The sequence below is a fragment of the Pseudomyrmex gracilis genome, unplaced genomic scaffold (assembly GCF_002006095.1).
Source record: "Pseudomyrmex gracilis isolate BER0280 unplaced genomic scaffold, ASM200609v1 scaffold_115, whole genome shotgun sequence".
NCBI lineage: Eukaryota > Metazoa > Arthropoda > Insecta > Hymenoptera > Formicidae > Pseudomyrmex > Pseudomyrmex gracilis.
The window spans coordinates 412,462-433,615 of NW_018020699.1; the positions used below are offsets into that span (position 1 = coordinate 412,462).

The 21,154-nt window shown below is 38.0% G+C and overlaps 2 protein-coding genes across 3 annotated transcripts in view; both read left to right on the forward strand.

Annotated features, from left to right (window-relative positions):
• The first annotated feature begins 1,106 nt into the window (after positions 1–1,106).
• Positions 1,107–4,948, forward strand: LOC109856346 (DNA translocase FtsK-like). The gene is made up of 2 exons (XM_020431489.1): positions 1,107–1,216; positions 3,442–4,948. Exons 1-2 carry the CDS (start codon positions 1,199–1,201, stop codon positions 4,285–4,287), a joined length of 864 nt encoding a protein of 287 aa, XP_020287078.1. The 5' UTR covers positions 1,107–1,198; the 3' UTR covers positions 4,288–4,948.
• Positions 4,949–11,019: 6,071 nt separating this feature from the next.
• Positions 11,020–21,154, forward strand: part of LOC109856347 (vacuolar protein sorting-associated protein 27-like) — a 16,725-nt gene continuing 6,590 nt past the window's right edge. For both annotated transcript variants that reach the window (XM_020431490.1, XM_020431491.1), the window contains exon 1: positions 11,020–11,101. In XM_020431490.1, the coding sequence (XP_020287079.1) occupies positions 11,084–11,101 (18 nt within the window). In that variant the 5' untranslated portion in view covers positions 11,020–11,083. The remainder of the gene's footprint in view (positions 11,102–21,154) is intronic.

Here is a 21,154-nt window from a genome sequence, read left to right on the forward strand (position 1 = left end):
ACGTAATAATCACATGGAACATTAACGTCTTGCGACAGTAATAATGTAATTCTTGCTCTGATGAATTTCCTTTTAATGTAATAATTAAAATTATTAATTAATTAATAATTTTTAATGTAATAAACGTAACATTTGTAATTTTGTTAAAGCGCTGTGATATATCGAATATTTTAACAAGCGTAAGTAAAATAATTTGCTTCGACTTAATATACAACATGATAGCGGATTGATTTTTGGGTGTATATAAACGAAAGTGTGTGACTTGCATGCGTGACATGAGAGTTGCAGAACCCGTCAAGTTAGTGATCTAATACTGGATTTAAAATATCTCGATTGCAAAAAAAAAAAAAAAAAAAAAGACTGAACGATAGTAGCGCAGATAAAATAGTATTCTTTTTTAGTAGATTATTCTGCAATCGGGAGGGGAAACGGGGTAATCACTCTGATAAGAACGAGTGCGCTCGTTCAAATTATTTTGAACCGTTGGCTTCTCTCTCTCTCTCTCTCTCTCTCTCTTGTGCAATTTCTCTTTTGTAGCCTCAATCTGTATCACCACAGTTTTACATAATATCCCACCTTAGAAAACTCGGCACACCAGTTTCACAAAACCTATCTCATTTTTTTTTTTTTTTTCGTCGAGACGGGTTACATACGACCGGCTGCCAATTTCTATATTGAAATTCGAGTCTGTTTATCAACTAGAAAAGACGACGCCGCGTTTCGTATTAGCCGCGAAAGAAAATTATTATTGTTTGCGTCCCGACAATTTCGGCATTTGCACAATGTTGCAATAAGCGTGCGATAGAAGATTACAAAACACGTTATTCTTTCAAAAGCGACGATATTCTTAATTCGACGAAATCAATCTGACTGATTCGATTGAACCAGCGTGATTTTCCAGATTCCCGAGAAACCGGGACAGGACTGGTGAGGAATATTTAGGGGATATAAGGTGCTGTGTAGAACCGAGAGACACAAGGCGATCGCGCGCGCGTACGTACATACGGGAGTCGAATAGATAGTGAAAGTCCCCCGGAGCAAACAGGAGTGCAGAGTACGGGAGCGGGGAGAGGGCCTCAGTAAGGTATATGAGGGCCTCAGTTCGAGCAATCGCTGGTACTCTAGCCTCGCTGTGTCTACTTACATTCACACACACTAACACAACCACCAATCGCCAAAAAAAAAAAAAAAAAACACGATGCACAACCTCGCGACGGTACGTATTTGAGTGCGTCATTATTTATCCTTCGTTCATTGTTCTCGCGTCAGAGGATAGTTCTCGCTCATCTTGTGAATCTTTGCCAAAAAAAAAAAAAAAAACAACTTTGCAAACGTAAGCGCGAGAACGCGTGTGATGTGATTGTGGCTGTGACCAGTGCATATTCGTATTGTGAATACGAGAGAGAGAGACGCTTTTATCAACTATATATATATGGTTCTATTAATTCAGAAAAGATTTATAAACTTCTTGAGTTTTATTTCTTATGAACGTCGGCAGCAAAAGTTGAAACAATACAAATCTATTTGTCGCGATAAAAAAATTTGTGTCGCAGTTTGTTGGAAGAATTACATCAAGAGTTCTACGTCTGTTAAAAAAACGCTGTTCAAATCTGATCAATTTTCAAAATCGAGATTTTACGGATGTTTTTATAATCAGTTTATCGCAGTTAATTTTCCGAGGTTTTGCCTCGATTCATTTCATTTTGTTTTTATTTTTTTCTTTATTTGAGAATTACGACTCTAATTACCGATCGTCGAAATCGTTGTTAAATCCACCGTAAAGAAGTAAAAAAAAAACGATCGCACATTATAATGCGCCAAGTTGTGTAACTCCCGTGATCTCGTTTCCTACTTTCTTTCACGTTGTTGAAAAATTGTAACTAAGGTTTCACCTATTAAACGCGCTGGTCGCATTAATTTTTTTACATCGCGCATTCGCCCACGATCGAGGAAAGACGATTATATAATTTGTTATTATGTTCGCGCGCGCGCGCGAAATCGCGTGCTATATGCTTGGCGAGAGTATGTATGGTTCTCGAAACCGATTATTATTACACCAGTCTCGGTTAAACCGTGGTTAAGTTAATTAACCTTATTGCTGCGTACCATACAAGGCGCAAACTAATCTCGTACGTTCGTTTTTCCGAAATATAAAAATTATTTTGTCCTCGAAATAATTTTATTCTTTTTTTTTGCACAAAATTAAATAAAGAAGCATTTATTTGCACGGTGAAATTTGTTAGGAATAAATGGAGAACGTAAGATACGTAAAAAAATATATAAAGAAAATCGTAAATTGACAGAATATGAAGATACTAGTGTGATTACGCAGGTAAAAAGTTTTTACGTTTTTTAAACGATATTTACAATAAATCCTTAATATTTTTTTCACACACTAACATCCGTGTTTAGGCTCTTATTGGCCCTTTGACCTTCCTTTTATAAAAAGTTTTTTGTAAAGATTGACAAAAGATAAATTACTAACGACAAGTAAAAACGCATATATATATATATATATAACTCTTCCAAGAGAGATAGAAAGTTCATTAACAGCCAATTCAAAGTCGCTTATACGTTGAATTTGATTCCACCTCTTTTCGGCATTTCACGCTCGCTCAATCAGAATCATTACCGGAAGCATATATACTATATGTTAAATTGAATTAATTATTCTTGTGATAGATTTTTTTTTAAATCACCACGCGCTTATTATCGCGCACAGGAATGGAAACCGAGGATCGTGCACGGTCACGCGTGGGCGATCGTAATTGATAACACGCATGATTTATATCTCTTATATCCGCGTGTATATGTAACTCAAGATCCGTTTGCATGCAATTCTCTGTTGCAATGATCGCGGAATCCGGCATGCGGTTAATTCCCGATCGTGTGTCGTAACCACCATCGCCGCGCGTCTGGTGGTTAAGGTTTTCCGCACTGAGAAATAGTTTAAGTTTACGCGCGACCTTACGTTTGACAAAGTCTACATTTGGAGGAAAGAGCCGGTGGAGGTGAGAGAGAAGGTAACGGTTTATAACTGACACACCCCGCGCTTCGGGACATTTCGCGCCCAGGAAATTTACTAACTTACAATGAGCCTTGACGTTCTCTTTTGTATGTATGTAAAAAACTCTAACGGGAATTGTTGCAGTCGCCCGTGACACAAAAAAGTTAATAAATCTAGCGTCACTAAAGAGAAGCTGTAAAACATTCAATTGTTGCTTAGTCTAACTACCACTTAGAGCAATTCCGATAATTTGTCTCAGTTTTATGTCAAGAAATTAAAAGAATATTAAAATTCATATTTATTAGTTATATTTATATTATATTGTTTTTTTTTTCTTCAAATATCTCTTCTAGCGTATATTTCGAACACGTTTGAATAATCGATAATTGATTTGCCAGAGGCGCCACAGAAATTGACACACTTCCGTGTTTCAGGTAGCAACGCTGCTTACCGCGCTGCTGGCGGTATCGGCGCAGTACCAGCAACCCGGCAGCAATTACGTCGACGACTACGCCCAGTACGACTCTCAACGGCCAAGTCAGCCGACTCAACGTAGCTACGCGCCAAACGATGTGCCGGATCGTCAGGCGGCGGCTCCAAAGCCAACGCCAGTCGCAATCTTAAAGCAGATCAATCGTCACAACGAAGACGGTTCGTACACATACGGTTTCGAGGGCGCGGACGGTTCGTTCAAGATCGAAACCAAGTTGCCGACCGGCGACGTGAAAGGCAAGTACGGTTTTGTCGACGATACCGGCAAGGTTCGGATAGTCGAGTACGGAGCGAATCAGTATGGCTTCCAGCCAGCCGGCGAAGGTATCACAGTCGCTCCGCCGACTCTGATTGACGAGACCACCAGCAAGGAGGCTATCGAGCAGCAAGCTTACGAAGAGTATCAGCGACAGCAACAACAACCAGCTCGTCCAGCTTATCAGCCACCTCAGCAGACGCACACGCAAGCTGTGTACGCGCCCGCTCAGGTAGCTCCGAGCAGACCTGCTCTTCCAAAACCGCCTATTTTCACTCCAAACGCTGCCGCTGCCCCGGCACCTCAACAGTCCCCGATACTTCAGCAGAGACCGGTTTACGATGAACCCGCGCCGGCCTCGCAACTTTACAATCAGGGACCGGCTCAGTTCAGTCCGGCGCCGTCTCAGGAACGCCGTTCTCAGCCGCAACCTCGCAGCGGTGGCGGCATCCTAGATCAGCTCGCCAGGGACTACGCTCTACCACAAGGAGTGGCGCCGCCGCTTCACGACATCAGCTTCGGCTATTACTAGGCTATCTAGTCTTGCCTCTGCCGGACGCTAGGAGAGTTTGGGATCAATTGTTACGACTAAAACAAAAATTTTTCGAATCACTCGATAAACATTTAACTTCTAACGCGTACTGAAGCAAAGATTTATTAAATTGTGTTACTTTTTAGAGATTACGGTTTTGATATACATATAACAAAAATGTATCATGATTGATTCCAATCTCATCTGCGTCTCGGTTGCGTGTTGGTCTTCTATTCTATTCCTGAATGGAACATCTCGACGACTAATTTTTAGCTCGTCGTGATCGCGACGCGGCCCGCTCGAGGTGGGCGGCTCTGTAATTGACAATCGTCTCGAATGGACCGTCCATTGTAGTTAGGGATCGAGAACTACGAGAATTGGTAATTAAACCCTCAAAAAAAAAACCCCAAATCACGAAAATTCCATTTCGTCCGTGTGATACGAGTTCTTTTTACACTAATGATATATATATTCTGGTTTACTTAATTAACAATTACAAATGATATTTTCCAAACGTAAAGCGACGGATCTCATCTGTTATACGCATCGTTCAATTCCGAATCGACCAAAACTGTGATAAAGAGCAACAATAAAATTATGTATAAGAAAAAATTCTCTGATAAAGATTAATTTATTATACACGCATGGACTAAAGTGGAATTTTAGCTTTATTGTATTTTTGTATATAAAACTCGAAACACTTTACAATATAAAATAAGATAAATAAAAAATGTTTTCTAAAGATACTGTAAAATAGATGCCAGAGGGATGCGCTGAGCTCATGGTCACACGTTTCTTCAATCACAATTTTTTTTTTTTATTTTCACGAGTGTTTTTACTGTGCAAATATGTATTATGTTTAAGGAATTCAACGTATCATTATATTATTTTTACGATCATCTTTTATAACAATCATCGAAAGTTGTGTGTTACACATTATCACAATTCATCAAAGTATCACCACGTAATAAGTAATAAAAATTAGATGATAGTAGTATAGGAGCTGTATATAAACACTCCGTTTTGTGTAAAAAAAAGTGTAAATAAAAAAAATATAATCTCTCCCTTTAGTGAACATCCACATATTTTTGTTTAGTCCAAAAAATATAGCTCGCCTTTAAGGTTCTTGCTATTTGAAGTACCGTTGCAAAGATATTTTATAGACAGTGTCTCGCGAGAACTGATGTAAACCGAACAAGCGTATTGTTATTAGATTATTATTTGTGTAAGATTATTGTAATTCGAGTGGAATAAAAATGAGACCAATACTATACATTCTGTATTCGATATTTTTATTTACAAAAACGCATAAACTTCCGACATAACAAAACTTTTTGATTTTTTTTATATTCTTTGAATGAAGTAATTACATAAAAAAAAAAAAACTAAACTACTTTTAACTCTTAAAGATTTTTACGCGCAAGCGTGTGAGAGACTTATATTGCAAAACAACTATTATTTGTGAATACGGCATTTAGTTTTAAACAATACTTCCCATTCTTGAAGATTTACACACAAGTTTTCGTTCAAGGATAAAACTTAATTTCTGTCGCAATGATTTTATGAGATAGATGAACAAGACGCCCCTGATGTAACGGCAACCAAAGTTACGTGGTGAAAGAAATGGCTGCGTGCGATCGCGATCTTATCTCTCTTTCTTTCTCTTCGGTCTCCAAATAATTGCGAAATGCGAATCACGAGTAAAAAGAGACCAGCTGGATTTCTCACCGGATAAATTTTTGCATCGCGCAGCATTTCTGACTTTTATTTTCTGTTTTCGGGAGAGAGGGGGGAAGGGGGTTGCCAAAATCGTACATTCCCACACCTTTATTGCGCACGCGGTTGGCCCGCGGTTTTTTCTCAGAATTTCGTCACACACAATGACAATTTGACAATAATTCTTAAAATATCGTCGGAATCGCGAGAGAAAAAGAAAGAAAAAGAAAGAGAGAAAGAGAGAGAGAGAGAGACTTGTTGCATCGAACAAAGGAGTTCTACTTTCGTTCTTCGGAAAGCAACCTCAAGGTGAGCGAGCCGCGGCGGCGCCATATTTTTCTATCTCTCCGCAAGTTTTCAGCATCCGGTTCGACGCGCAAAAGTCGCGCGTGTGTTACGCGAATTACGAAGTATTCTAAACTCTCGTTAATGCGCGTGTGACCTTGCTTGGCCCCGCAATTTCTAAGTGCCATTCTGCTTCCTGTATCTTTCGCAACGAGCGACAAGAAACGAGACTGTACGCTATGTACGTAGACACTTTTTTTTTTATCTATTGCAATTATTTGCGTATTATATAATCTGCAACTTTGCGTGTGTCCTATATTTATTTTTTCGCAGCATTATTTTGTTATCTCGTTCCTTTAACACGTCACGCATAAATCTCGCTTGCGTTACTTTTGGCGTTGCGTGTTTCAAGAGCCGTGCAGGGGGCGCATAACAAATACTCTCTTTTTTCTCTCCTATCACGTACTGCGATTTGCAAGATAAAAAAGATTCACAGACGCGCGCATCCACTTGTAATCGAAGGGCGCCGCGCATTAGTATAAACACCGTGTGTTTGCGATTACGGAATAAGTTGGAACGAGTTATACTTTGGCGTGGCGCCAGACAATCGCGTCATAATACACACCTTGGTGCAAGGTGGACACAACGTTACTTCATGTGCGTTGACCTTCTCGCGTGCAAAGAGGCGCCCGTGCTGGCGTGTCATACAACGATCTGATATATTGACGAAGATGCGACATTTGCGCGACGTAACACGTACGACTTTGTCGTAATATAATCGTTCCGTAAAAAGCGTTTATCAAGACTTTGCTAATTATCGCAATCTTACGTGTTTTCGGAATGATCCTGATTGGTCTTGTTTACACTAAAGGTAAAATATCGCCTATCGGCGATAACGGCACCGATTCGACAACTTGCTATTGCTTCGAAATTCATAATGTTGCTGAATCACGCGTGGCTCACAAAATTACACACGCTGCTCGTATAACGGACCGTTGACACTTGTGTCAGCTAGGCGAGTCACGCAAAACGTTTTCTTGTGAGATTTCAACATTAGACGACGGGCTGACACACAAGCTTCACCTACCTCGGTTTAAATTTATGTCCAAAGTTACACGAAGTCTAACGATAATAACGTTGACGCAAGCGATCGTGACTTTTGATCGAGACACGCTCGACGAAAATACGCAGAACCAATTTATTTTTTCAATTCATTTTTTTTTTTTTTTTAATTTATTATTTCAATCAATTTATTATTTTTTCTTCTCGATTATTATTTTATTTGATTTGATTAACGCAGAATGTTTATCAGATTTAGAATCTCTTTTTTTGATTAGTCATTTTTAACTTTTTTTTTTATTTTTACTAGAAAATATACTTTCTTTGTTAACTCGAGCAATTTGTCTGCGATCATCTTGCGAATAATTCGACCAGTAGAGAAACGTTTCGTAATTGTCCACAATATAATTAATACGTACATTCCACGTATACGCGTAACGAGAAATGATATGGTATCCGTTCTCTCTCTCAAATTTTACGTAATACCAGAAATAAAACTGATTAAATATGAGCAGCACGCGAGTTACGACGGATAACGAAAGAAATATATGTAACGCACCTATAAACACTTAGGCCGGATCTCTGCGCGAGTGTGAAAATAGCTTCGTGAAAATAAACTTTCCCCTTCGAAAGTTTTTAAGACGGTCAGCTGAACAGCGTGTGGAATTCGCTTGTGATCACGTCAAGAAATATATAGCAGCATTGATAATGAACTACGTATGCGGTTGCAAAATAATGTAAAAATTTGGCACATAATCACAAGATACGTATCACAATTCGTTTTCGTCGCAACAATCGGGTGAACACACGGCAGAAAATGCCGCGACGATTATATACGAACCGAATGTCTAGGCACGTGCCTCGTGCTTGAGCGCTATGATCCTCACGAAGAGATGAATCGATGCTTCGCAAGAAATAACAACATCGTGTCATACCTTCGACGTGATGCCTGGTGGCGACGCGAGAGAATCACTCATCCCCATTCGCCTCATCTCTTCATTGATGATACCGAGAGAGGGAATACACCTCGGTCGGATCTAATGAAAGTGAACGATTGCGGTTTTTTTTTTCCGAGAAACCGGCTTTGCGATCACTCTCGGAACGGAACAAGGTATACGCTGCTGGTGCACTTTGCTACCGAGAATTCTCGGATAATTTCATAGAAATCCGAGAGCCATTACAGAAATTATTATTTGTATCGCGAAAGTCATTGATTTCCGCAATATTGAAATATGTATAAACTTTTGTTTTATATCATGTAATTATTAAATATATTGTATTGTATGTACACGTACATCAAAAAAATTGTATTCTTATTTTGAGGAGAGATATCCTACTTACTTTAAGTATATTTTATACTAAAATAGACGCCAAGAAAAGTTTCTTATTTTAAAAGGAAAATCTTCTAAATAGTAATATTGATAAGAATATATATACTGATTAGAATATAAAAAGCCTCTATTGAAAAACATATATATCTCACTATCGAAAAAGATTATATTCTTAAATTAAAAATATATTCTTAATTTCAGAAGAATATCATCTAAAATCTTTAANAAGATTTTTTAAGTATAAAATCTTCTACTTACAAGAATATTATTTTTTCGGTGTATTATTGCTGTATTTATATCGGTTCAATCAATAACATATGGAAGGTAACGGTGCATATCTGCCACCGAAAAAATTGTATTCTTGTTTTGAGGAGATATCCCACTTACTTTAAGTATATTTTATACTAAAATAGGCGCCAAGAAGAGTTTCTATTTTAAGAGGAAAATCTTCTAAATAGTAATATTGATAAGAATATACTGATTATATACTGATTAGAATATAAAAAGCCTCTATAGAAAAACATATATCTCACTATCGAAAAATACTATATTCTTAAATAAAGAATATATATTTTTAATTTCAGAAGAATATCATCCAAAATCTTTAAGAAGATTTTTTAAGTATAAAATCTTCTACTTACGAGAATATAATTTTTTCGGTGTAAAGAATGTGCAGTTACTACAATTGATATATATCGGTTGCATAAGAAAATTCATACTAATTTTCAGAAAGTGTTCGGTATTAGAGATAGATTCTTAAATGACCCAAATTTTTGAAGCAGCGACTATATATATCGCTGCCTTCCTTATTTCGACAAGCTGACAGAACACATCGAATCGATGGCTATAGCGATTACGCTAAGTGCTCTTCCGTCCATAATACACAACGAGCGAAAGCGCGGCCGACGTCTTCTGTAGACTGTACACACAGATCGCGTGAACGTTCCACAACTATGGTAAGAAATAGGAACATCAATTACCCTGCAACTCTCCCAAATTAATATACATCGTTCTCGCGGCACCGTGGAGACGTTATAGCCACACGGTCTCTCCGTCACTTTCTTCTTCTCAACGTTGCGCGCACCGTGTATGCGCTCTCGTCGTACACACAATTCGGTAAAATCAACGTGGCAAGATTTCATTTCTGCCAATATCATTATCGGTGTAGCAGCATACGCTACACACTGTAAAATACGTGATATGGTTGCTGAAAATTGTGTGTTTCGCTTTTCTTTCGTTTCAATCTCAAGAGAAGATTAAGATATATCTTGGAACGAAGAAACTCTCTTGAGATCTTGTTTCCGCAAAATTTCAACGAACAGACAGGCAATGTAATAGATTATTCGCGTTTCTATCGCGACGTTAGAAGACACAACCTAATTTAGTATAAACATTTTTGTTTGGCGCCTCAACTTCAATGTGCCAAAGTGCTAAACGATTTCCACTCTAACGTGTATCGAGTCACGAATGTATCTCGATTATATATTCGCCCACGTGTACAAATTTTTCTCACGACCCTGCTCGATCTAACTTATCGTTCGATCTAAACTTTCGTACTCTAATCCGCTACGCGGTCTCACACAATGCACGTTACTTGCACGCACTCTGTGATATAATTAGACAATACTTTTCAAGTGATAATGAAAGTTAGTTGATTAAGCATTATATATATCAATAAAAGAAATGAAGTTTATTATCCGCTAACGCAACGTTTAATTTCTCGCGCAACTTAAAACAAAACAAAATTATTTAACAACTCTTATACGTTTTATTATAAACCGGATTTTTACGATTGTATTTTAAGATTGATTATTGAGATATAACACGGAAGAGACTTGCTACACGTATGTGCCATAACACACACACACACACACACAGAGATTATATTAGAGACCAAGCAATTAATAATACCTGTGCGTTGGTAATTAGCGCCAAATATCCTGAGGGCGCTATTATTCTTAAACCAGATGTCTTTCTATATCGTATAATGACTAATCTAATTTGAGTCATGGGGACGTAACATGGTGAAGCGTGGTCTACGCGCCCAAGTGGAAGCGAGTTCTCACGACCCTGCTCGATGTGGGCATTCGGATTATCCCCAGAGATCGATGTGTCCTATACACATAAGAACAATCATCATCATTGTGTACGTAATTACGAGCAGGATCTGACAATGGCACAAGGGTCCGGTTGTGTACACCCGGAATCTAATTCGCGGGTGTTGAGAAGACGACGTAGTCACTATTCGACGAGACCGTGGTCCCCCACTATAAGCAAAAGCCTTCGTATAGGTTATAAAGGAACGAGCACAGTACTATACGACTGCACTCTCTCAGTGAAACTCACGGAGGACCGTTCCCCGACAAAGTATTTTACCTCCCCTCTTCGTTAGCGACGCGTGCACCATGAGGATTATACTGCTGGTACGTGCCCCAAAATTTATTCGACTCTCTTTTCTTCATCAAAGTGTAAATTTTTAACTAAACTTACATTTTTTTATGCGTCAATTTTTTTATTATCAAAATTTCATGTATTTTTCCGCGTTGCATTTTTTTTACTATTCAAAAATTGTCACAGATTGAAAAAATTTTATTCAACAAATAATTTACTTATTATTATTTTTACAAAATTTTTTTCAATACAATCGAGGTATATGTAATATCACACATAAGCAAATATTTATTTTTGTTTTTGAATCTTACGTAGAAAATTATTCAAATCATACAATTATTTTACATATTGTTTAATCTTTCATAGAAAATTAAAATTTATCTTATTTCTATTACTCATAAATGATAACAATTGTTATTATTAAGTATTATATTTTTATTTTACTATATAATATATATATATTTACTATATAATATATATTTTTACTATATAATATATTATATTTATAATCAATTGTATTAAGTCACTTAAATTAATTTAACTATACAGTATATTCATTTTACTTTCGCCGTTTCTATCGCCATAAGTCATCAAGCTTGTAGTAAGCCTCAATTATGCCTTTTACGTTTTAAAACGTTTAATTGTGAATTGTGACCCACGCGCGATGTTCTTCAAAACCGGCTCATTATCCCGCAATTTACATCAAATTAACCGTCGTTAACGAAGAAAAGTCGGAACATCGATGATATGATCTACGATGGTTCATTGTTGCGCGATTCGCGCGCGCGTGTGAAGGCACTTACGACTCTCAGAGACGGTAACGAAATTAAACAACAACGAAAAGTGACTTGTGTGTTTGCCCATGCCCGCGGTGTTCTCAATACGGCCTTGCGCGCGAGAATGTTCGTTGAAAATCTCTTTATTAATTGTTTTCGCTCGTGCGAAAAAAACGCGTCGACCGCGACGAAAGTGTTGAACTCAAAATTGCGACAAAGTTTTCCCGCAAATTAATTTACGTATATACCCGCAGGTATATACCTGTTGACATCGTCCGTTACCCTTAATGAATCTACGCGGTTGGGTAACGTGTTCTTTTGTCGAATGGGAAACAGATTTTCGCTACTCGCACGCCACAAAAATCCGTCTCGCCGCCGCAAAATAGAACGCGCGGCGAACCGCACGTAACGTTACGGAAACATTTTTTTGAAACTCGTCGCGGCAAGTTATATTTTTCAAACGTGCTCGTTATACGTGCTTTCCTGATTGATAGTGAAAGTTGTCAGTCCGTATTGTATTGTTACACCAACCAAGCACGCTGGTTTCTTAAGCTGGTTCTTTTTATTTTTTACAACTCGAGTAGAAGTGCGGAAAGATTTTTTTTTTTGATGACAGACAAAGGTAATTCTAACGATGTAACGGAAATATTAATTTTCGATCGGTTTTCAATTTTTTTCCCGCTCAAAAATGACGCGTAATCGTCAATTAATCGGGCGCATTTATGCGTGTTACAATATAAAAGGTCTACGCGGCACGTGTTTGTGAGAAACGTTTGTAATCGTTGATTTCACTATAGTCCGCGAAGATATCATGATTACAATTCGCGAATCGCGCGAAGAAATGCGTGACACGTGTGGATTTCTCCGATCCTCGCGGCTTCGCGTTAACGCGCAACAATTAAGCGCTTATTTACCAATTCAACAAACCGACTTGTTGTTGTCTTTGCGTTCCACGTGTACGTGATTTCTCGAGATAGAGAAAAAAAATCGCGCGCGCGAGAGAAAACGCGAGTGATTTGAAATTCATGTCTCATGCCAGAGTGGAAGTAAGATATAAAAATTCGCGATACGTGTGCGTTCCGGCGAAACGTCTCGAACCGATACCAAGAAATCGGCGCGATCGGCACGATCGAACGATCGACAGCTTAAGTGGTCGCAGTAGTCTGATTATTGGCACTTTCACCGATCACAAATATGGAACGTTGCTTTTCGTGGAAATTTTCGCGTCGATACGACACGCGATATCATGTCGTTAATCTTTTCACCCCCCTTCCCTCCCCGGCACATATCATCGTTGATATCAAAAATACTTTACTACTATAAAAGCTATACTGTATGTCTTGTGATAGGAATCTATCAAGAATGTGTTGAGTTCGATACCGACAATCGCGAGAAACGCGCGTTTTCCAATGACGCAGCTCATCTTGTCTCTCGGAGTGAACCGAGAATCAGCTTTTTCGTTCTCTCGTCCGATCGAAGTCACTCGAGCACGAAACGACGATGTGCACGCGACGAGCGGTCGCGCGATTTTTGCCGGCAAAAAGACGACGACGACTTCTACCGCGATACTTCTCGTCGTGTCGTTCGTCGCCGAGAAACCCGGTTTCCCGGAGCAGTTAGAAACCGCGAGGACGCGCGAGAGACGCGGAGAAACCGACGCGGCGGCAACGCCGAATTGCGAAAGCGAGGCTAATACATATAATAGGAGCAAATCTCTCGCTCGCTTTCTGCGGCGATTCTTCGACGATAAACGATCCTCGCACAGGTTGAGGGTTTTACTTTACGCGGCTATTCGCCGCGGATCTTTCGGCGCGCTCATTAAAGACAGCGATGCACCTATATCGGCGAGCTATTGGATTATGACTCTCTACGGTCATCTTTTTTATTACGTCGTTGCGCAACAGGAAACCGATTGTCGCGCGCTCGCTTGTTGCCCCATCGTCGTTTGCTTATCGACGATATTCGTCAATTTACTCTCGACAAAAATCTAAAGACAATTATACACGTGCTTTTTTGAATTTTTCTTACCGCGAATATATGAAATAATTATATGGGGATATTTTTTTTTTTTTTTTTTTAAACTACGTAAAGTTTTTTTTATCGCGGAATGTCGTCTCAACTACCCGGCTAATTAGCATTCTGAAACAAGGCTCTCTCGTTTTTCCAGCGGCAGCACGGTCTCATTAGATAGCCAGTTTGTTCCAAAAGAAAATGTGAGAGCGAGAACAAGTATCGCGCAACACACGCGGGCCTGGCAAATCCATAAATTAAGGGCATGCCGATCTTTCGAGCAAACCGCGAGCGCTTGCTCCTTTCGCAAACGCACCGCGCCGCCTGTGGCGGTGTTATAATTACATTCGATTATTGTGGATGCAAACGGGCGTGCAAACGCATTAGAGGGTTTCGCCGCACAAAACAGCGAAGTATTGTGCAGATTGTAGTTTGGAAACACATATCGGAGAGAATCTTTTGCGCACACACACACGTTGTGTCTATAACGACACAAAAGACTGATTAGTTTGCGATCTAACGATAAAAGTGAAAACTCTCATTTACCACGATGAGATTGCTCAATTAAAAGTTCGAAAAGTCGATCTTTTTTGGTGAGAACAAAAAATTAGGATACCGGTTTTCTTATTGTTTGGCATTACACGTAAAATTGCTTTCTCGCAATTGTGATTCTGAAACAAAAAACTCTTCGTTGGAATATCAGTTAAAAATAAATCCATTTTTTTCTTTTTCATTCTAACGGGAGAAATTAATTCATCAAAAACCTTGAGAGACTTTCTATAATTATTTTTAACAAAGGAAATATGTACTCTCTTCATTGTTTTTGTATATTTTTTATTAAAAAAACTCATCGACCATAAACGTGTTTCATTTGATTGTTTCAATTATGATTGTAAACAAAACTCTCCGTTGGAATATCAGTCAAAAATAAATCCATCATGTATTTTACTGCTCGTATCGGCCTTATGACTTATTTTATTTTTTTTAAAATAAATCCATTTTTTTTTCATTCTAACAGGAGAAATTAATTCATCAAAAACCTTGAGAGACTTTCTATAATTATTTTTAACAAAGGAAATATGTACTCTCTTCATTGTTTTTGTATATTTTTTATTAAAAAAACTCATCGACCATAAACGTGTTTCATTTATGATTGTTTCAATTATGATTCTAAACAAAACTCTCCGTTGGAATATCAGTTAAAAATAAATCCATTTTTTTTTTTTCAATCTAACGGGAGAAATTAATTCATCAAAAACCTTGAGAGACTTTCTATAATTATTTTTAACAAAGGAAATATGTATACTCTCTTCATTGTTTCTGTATAATATTTTTTATAAAAAAAACTCATCGACCGTAAACGTGTTTCATTGAGCAGTTTCACGCGGTAAAATAAACAAATCGGTAAGGAAATTGGGGTGCGTCGAATTAATTTATTAATCCGCACTTTCGACTTTCCCGCGAGAGACTTGAAAAAGCACGTCAGCCGAATGTTGACCGAGTGACATTCTAATGATAAAAAGAAAAACGAAAGTTAGAGACGCGAACGGTCAACCGTAAATACGAATTGCGCGCGGCTCTTTGGCGCGCGATTTCGTCGCGGCCGGACGGAAGAAAGTGAGAGCGCGAAACGGAGTTTATATAGCGCAAACAGTGATCGCCAGTTTGTGAACAGCCAGCGCTCAACAGACAAGGGCACACACCGGATCGCTAAGCGGCATACCAATGGTATGCCGCTACTCGACGCCCATATGAAATGAGTCACGTTTCGCTCTCACACCGCAAAACCACCCGCACGCTCTCTCAAAGTTAAATTTTTCTAAGCACCTTTCTTCCGAGTCTCTTTGTTGCACCGAGCGCTTACTTTCAAATATTTGCTCCGACCTTATGTGAGAACGCGATCGCGGGACGACTGCACTGATATCTCTCTTCTCTCTTGAGTCTTGTTCTCACTTCCGGCAGATATTCCGAGTTAGTGGGATGTACAAGTCCCCGGCGACAAGAGACTCCTCTCTCTCTCTCTCTCACGTGTCGATCGCGCGAACAGGATGTTCGTCGTTCTTCTTCTTCCGTCGCGAGAAATTCATTCTCATCCTGACTTAGAATAGCAAGAAAATAACAGCGCTTAGATAATGAAAGTCGCGAGGTTACGGATTCTTCGTGACGACAATCCGCATTATCCTTACGGCGGCGTCCTCGACGGGGGCCGCCGCGCATTGACGTAATCATCAGAATGTCTATGTGTGACTTTCGCTTGTGATAAACATAGGTGCTTTGCGAAGTATTAGTCGTGTATATATTTATTGTTATATCTTTATTATCGCGTTGACGAGATCTGCACGATCTACGTTTTCTTACGTGCAAGAAGAACAAATGTAAAAAGTAAAAGGAGGAAAAACAAACGTTTTATTTTCAATGTTCGTACGTCGACACAACTGCGAATTGACATACACCGAAAAAATTATATTCTCGTAAGTAGAAGATTTTATACTTAAAAAATCTTCTTAAAGATTTTAATGATATTCTTTTGAAATTAAGAATATATTCTTTATTTAAAAATATATTCTTAATTTTAGAATATAGTCTTTTTCGATAGTGAGATATATATGTTTTTCTATAGAGGCTTTTTATATTCTAATCAGTATATATTTTTATCAATATTACTATTTAGAGGATTTTCCTCTTAAAATAAGAAACTCTTCTTGGCGTCTATTTTAGTATAAAATATACTTAAAGTAAGTGGGATATCTCCTCAAAACAAGAATACCATTTTTTCGGTGTACGTGTATATATATATACACCGAAAAAATTATGTTCTTGTAAGTAGAAGATTTTATACTTAAAAAATCTTCTTAAAGAGTGTAGATGATATTCTTCTGAAATTAAAAATATATTTTTTATTTAAGAATATAGTCTTTTTCGATAGTGAGATATATATGTTTTTCTATAGAGGTTTTTTATATTCTAATCAGTATATATTCTTATTAATATTACTATTTAGAGGATTTTCTTAAAATAAGAAACTCTTCTTGGCGCCTATTTTAGTATAAAATATACTTAAAGTAAGTGGGATATCTCTTCAAAACAAGAATACAATTTTTTCGGTGTAGGGTAAAAGACCCAATTACTGTCACCTGCCCAATTACTGTCACCCTAAGCTATTTTATTTAAAATATTAAATAAATCCTAAAAAGTTATGCATGAAAACAATCTAACATAAAATTTCAAGTGCAATTAATATAACAAAAAATCCAGCACTCAACATTCGTGTCTTATTTCTTTTATTTTAGGGGTGACAGTAATAGCTCTCGCATCGTTCTTTTTTAATTATTAAATTTATAAAAATAGAGATTTTGAGAGGCGCGGTATTATTTTGTTCCTTATATTAGAGACATCGAATAATACCAGATAAGAAGAAAAACACATGTTTTTGATAAATAAGTAGTAAAAACAATTTACTAACGCCAGAGTTTATTATTCAGGTGACAGTAATTGGGTCTTTTACCCTATATTCTTTCTCTCGTTGCTTCAATTTCATAAATAATTTTTTATTATCAAAAATAAAGAGACTCTTTTGTCGCAACAATGCGATACGTATACGTACCTGATTCTATTATAAAAATCGCCGGAGAGACCTTGAGATGCAACCCCACCGTCGATCTCCTCCTTTTCCCGAGGCAATCTCGATGTCAATTGCGTCGATTGGCATTACGTCACGTTATAATTACAGAGGCGATGGATTATTTGGGTTGACTTCGTCATCCACTTATCCGTGCCGACGTTGTTGCTCCTTCAACGTTCGATTCTCTCGTGACACGGCAGATTTTGCACGATTATTTCACTTCGCGCCAACGTTATTTCTCAATTACTTATCATATATTACGCGACGAGTCCTTCGTCACAATGTTCCGACGAGTTCCAGACATGTGAGAAGAAATTCAATATCCGCAAGGTTATATATCCGTGACTTACGCGCTCGCACAGCTGAAGATTTAATTTCTTATCTTCATTACCGTCCCCCACCTTGAGCATTCGATTCTATAAGTAGCAATTACGGAGAGGTGAAATTGCATCGATTATTACTATCGATTATACTATTTAATCCGCGCTGTCATCAGATCGCATCGCGTTTTCCCTTCGCACGTCGCACTTCGTGAGTCAGCATCCGTGGATGCTAGGTTGTTTTGTTAATTTACAAACGCCTGCCGGAAGCGACGATCTTTTCCACACCGAAAAAATTGTATTCTTGTTTTGAGGAGAAAGAGAGAGAGAAAGAGAGAGAGAGAGAGAGAGAGAGATCCCACTTACTTTAAGTATATTTTATACTAAAATAGGCACCAAGAAGAGTTTCTTATTTTAAGAGAAAAATCCTCTAAATAGTAATATTGATAAGAGTATATACTGATTAGAATATAAAAAGCCTCTATAGAAAAACATATATATCTCACTATCGAAAAAGACTTAATATATTAATTATATTAATATATTCTTAAATAAAGAATATATTCTTAATTTCAGATGAATATCATCTAAACTCTTTAAGAAGATTTTTTAAGTATAAAATGTTCTACTTACGAGAATATAATTTTTTCGGTGCAGATATGCACCGTTACCTTCCATATGTTATTGATTGGACCGATATAAATAGAACAACAAGAATAGAAATGCATACAAACGTTCTCACGAAATCTGTGTTTGAGCTCCTGACATCTCACAGTTACGTCATTACCTTTTATCGGAAGAATAAGCGATATTAGAGAAAGATACATATGTACAAAGTGTGTTGAAATTATTCTTCCTTGTGTTGCGCGCGTTGCAATTAATCATGTTGAGTTTTCGAAATAATTATAGCAGACCTAATTTTCCTCATCGGTCACTCACTAATTGATCATAATACGGAATTAATCAAGGAACGACTTCGCGATCGCAGCTTCCTGCTGTTTCCGGAAATCTGACCGAGGAAAGTTACGCGCGCGCGCGCGCGCGAATTGTTTTAACTACTTCCTAGCGCGCGAAACTCAACGATCACAAAACGCGCGCTCTGTTCGGATCGGTATTTGCTATTACAAATACATATATGCAACGCGTGTGTGTATATGTGCGAGTTACGAAATCGAAAACACGCTGTTGAAAATGCAACCGGTCGTCGGTTATAGTCTCATATTTTCCTCTCTCGAAACTGACGCGTCACCTTCACCGTGAAAGGGACTACTTGCTATCCCGCTCCTTGACGCGGCTCGGCGCGCTTTTACATTCGATCATTAGCTTGAAACGCGGTCGGTCTATTACAAATATGTGTATAGCAAAAGTTTCCTCCTCGCGGCTCTCGTTCCGTAACGACTTCCTTCGCTTTTTCCTTCTCTGAAACATCGCCGTACGAACACGGCGTGCATTACGAGATCGCAGCTAATCATCAGATTGGTAATTGGCTATCTCGCTTGCATGATTGATCCCACGCGGCGGTACCGAGGTTCTTTTATCCTCCAAAAACCTACGACTAGTTAGGGTTAAAGCCAGATACGGCGCGCTTATATTAATCGTTTCCCGCCATCAAATTGTACTCCGTGTAAAATTAAATGATTGCAGATCTCTTGATGGCAACAATTTCTGCATCAGCTGTGGTATATAATTACCGCATTTCGCTATGAAGTAACACATTGTAAACTATTTGCTTCGAGAGGTATCATAAAAAAAAAAATATAATTAAAAAGTCTTCTAGAACAAAGACTTTTACTTTCTTTCAAGCGCTAATTGTATATCATTTTCACTTTGAGCGTACGCCAAAGCAGAAAGTTTATGTAGCTGCTAATTTGTGTAAGCAGTTTTTTATACTTTGATCTCACAAATCTTTTTCAAAGTGAGAAAAATAATTTACGTCGTTGTAAAATACACGACACTTGTTACCCTACTTAAAAAAAAAAAAAAAAAAAAAAACAACTTCGACGTTTATTTTCTCCGCTCGGAGACTTTCGAAAAAGTTGTGCGAAAAGGAAGTGATCGAAATCGGAGATAAGTGGCAAAAAGCAGGGCGTATGTTTATTAAGCAGCGCGAGTCCGGATTTGCTCGGTGTGTGTGTGCAACGCGATTCTTCCTTTCTCCGGACAGCTCCGGGGGGTTCACTTAAACGAGGCGTGGTGCGCCGTGGCCGATTGCTTCCAACTGGATCGGAGAGCCGAATGTGTCCGTTGCCTCTCACTGTGTGTGACTGGCACGCCACAACGTTGATTACAGAGCCCTACCTCGGCGTCACGATTTTCCTTTAACCCGAACCAGAGACGGAGGAGTCATTAGCCAGTACACGCTTTCAGTGATGTCGGACAGTTGCGCGTGTTCCGCCGGCCGACGATAATGACGAAGTTGCAAAGTCTTCTCGTTGATTTCGTTGAAACCCTGTTGCACTGTTTGCGATAATCGCGAGAATTGATCTGTGGCCCGCCGATCAAAGAGCTTTCTAATTTTTAGCACTTTAGACGTATATACGCAATCGATTTCGTTTGACTACGATTAGATAATCGAGAATGACGTTTCTAACAATGATGACAGAGCAAAAAACTTCAATAAATAAATCGCAATAAAAACAGGCCAAATTAACAAGCAAAACACATCAGAAGTTATTTTTATTATTAAAACAATGTATCCAATTTTAACAAACAAATATACGTTTCGACTCTACCTTGAGTCTTCTTCAGTATTATAAATTATAAATTATAAATTCTATTCTACATGTCACAAATCTAAAGCGCAGTTATTACATATAGAGTCATTCTTGAATTAGTTGATAATAGTAATTAACTTACTTGACGAAAAATCTCACACATTACTATATACGTGCGACGCTAAAAATGTATTGATCATGTTGAAGTCAAAAATCAAACGTCAAAAAACTTCAAAATTCGCACAACAATTGCACAGTGCAAAGTTTAAAAGTATTTTTTTTTTATTTTTTATTTGAGCAGAAGCACTCGTACTTCGAAAATGACAATAACTGAGAAATAATTGAGATTTTTAATAAAAATCTCTTTTTTCTTGTCTCTCCCACTGTGCATTACGGGTAAAATTACAATTCATAGAAGGCGACGAAAAGTAGAAGACGGAAGACAAAACGAAACGAAAGATTCCGAATGTTAATCGTATAAGTATAGTTTTTACACCGAAAAAATTGTATTCTTGTTTTGAGGAGAGAGATATCCCACTTACTTTAAGTATATGTTATACTAAAATAGGCGCCAAGAAGAGTTTCTTATTTTAAGAGGAAAATCCTCTAAATAGTAATATTGATAAGAATATATACTGATTAG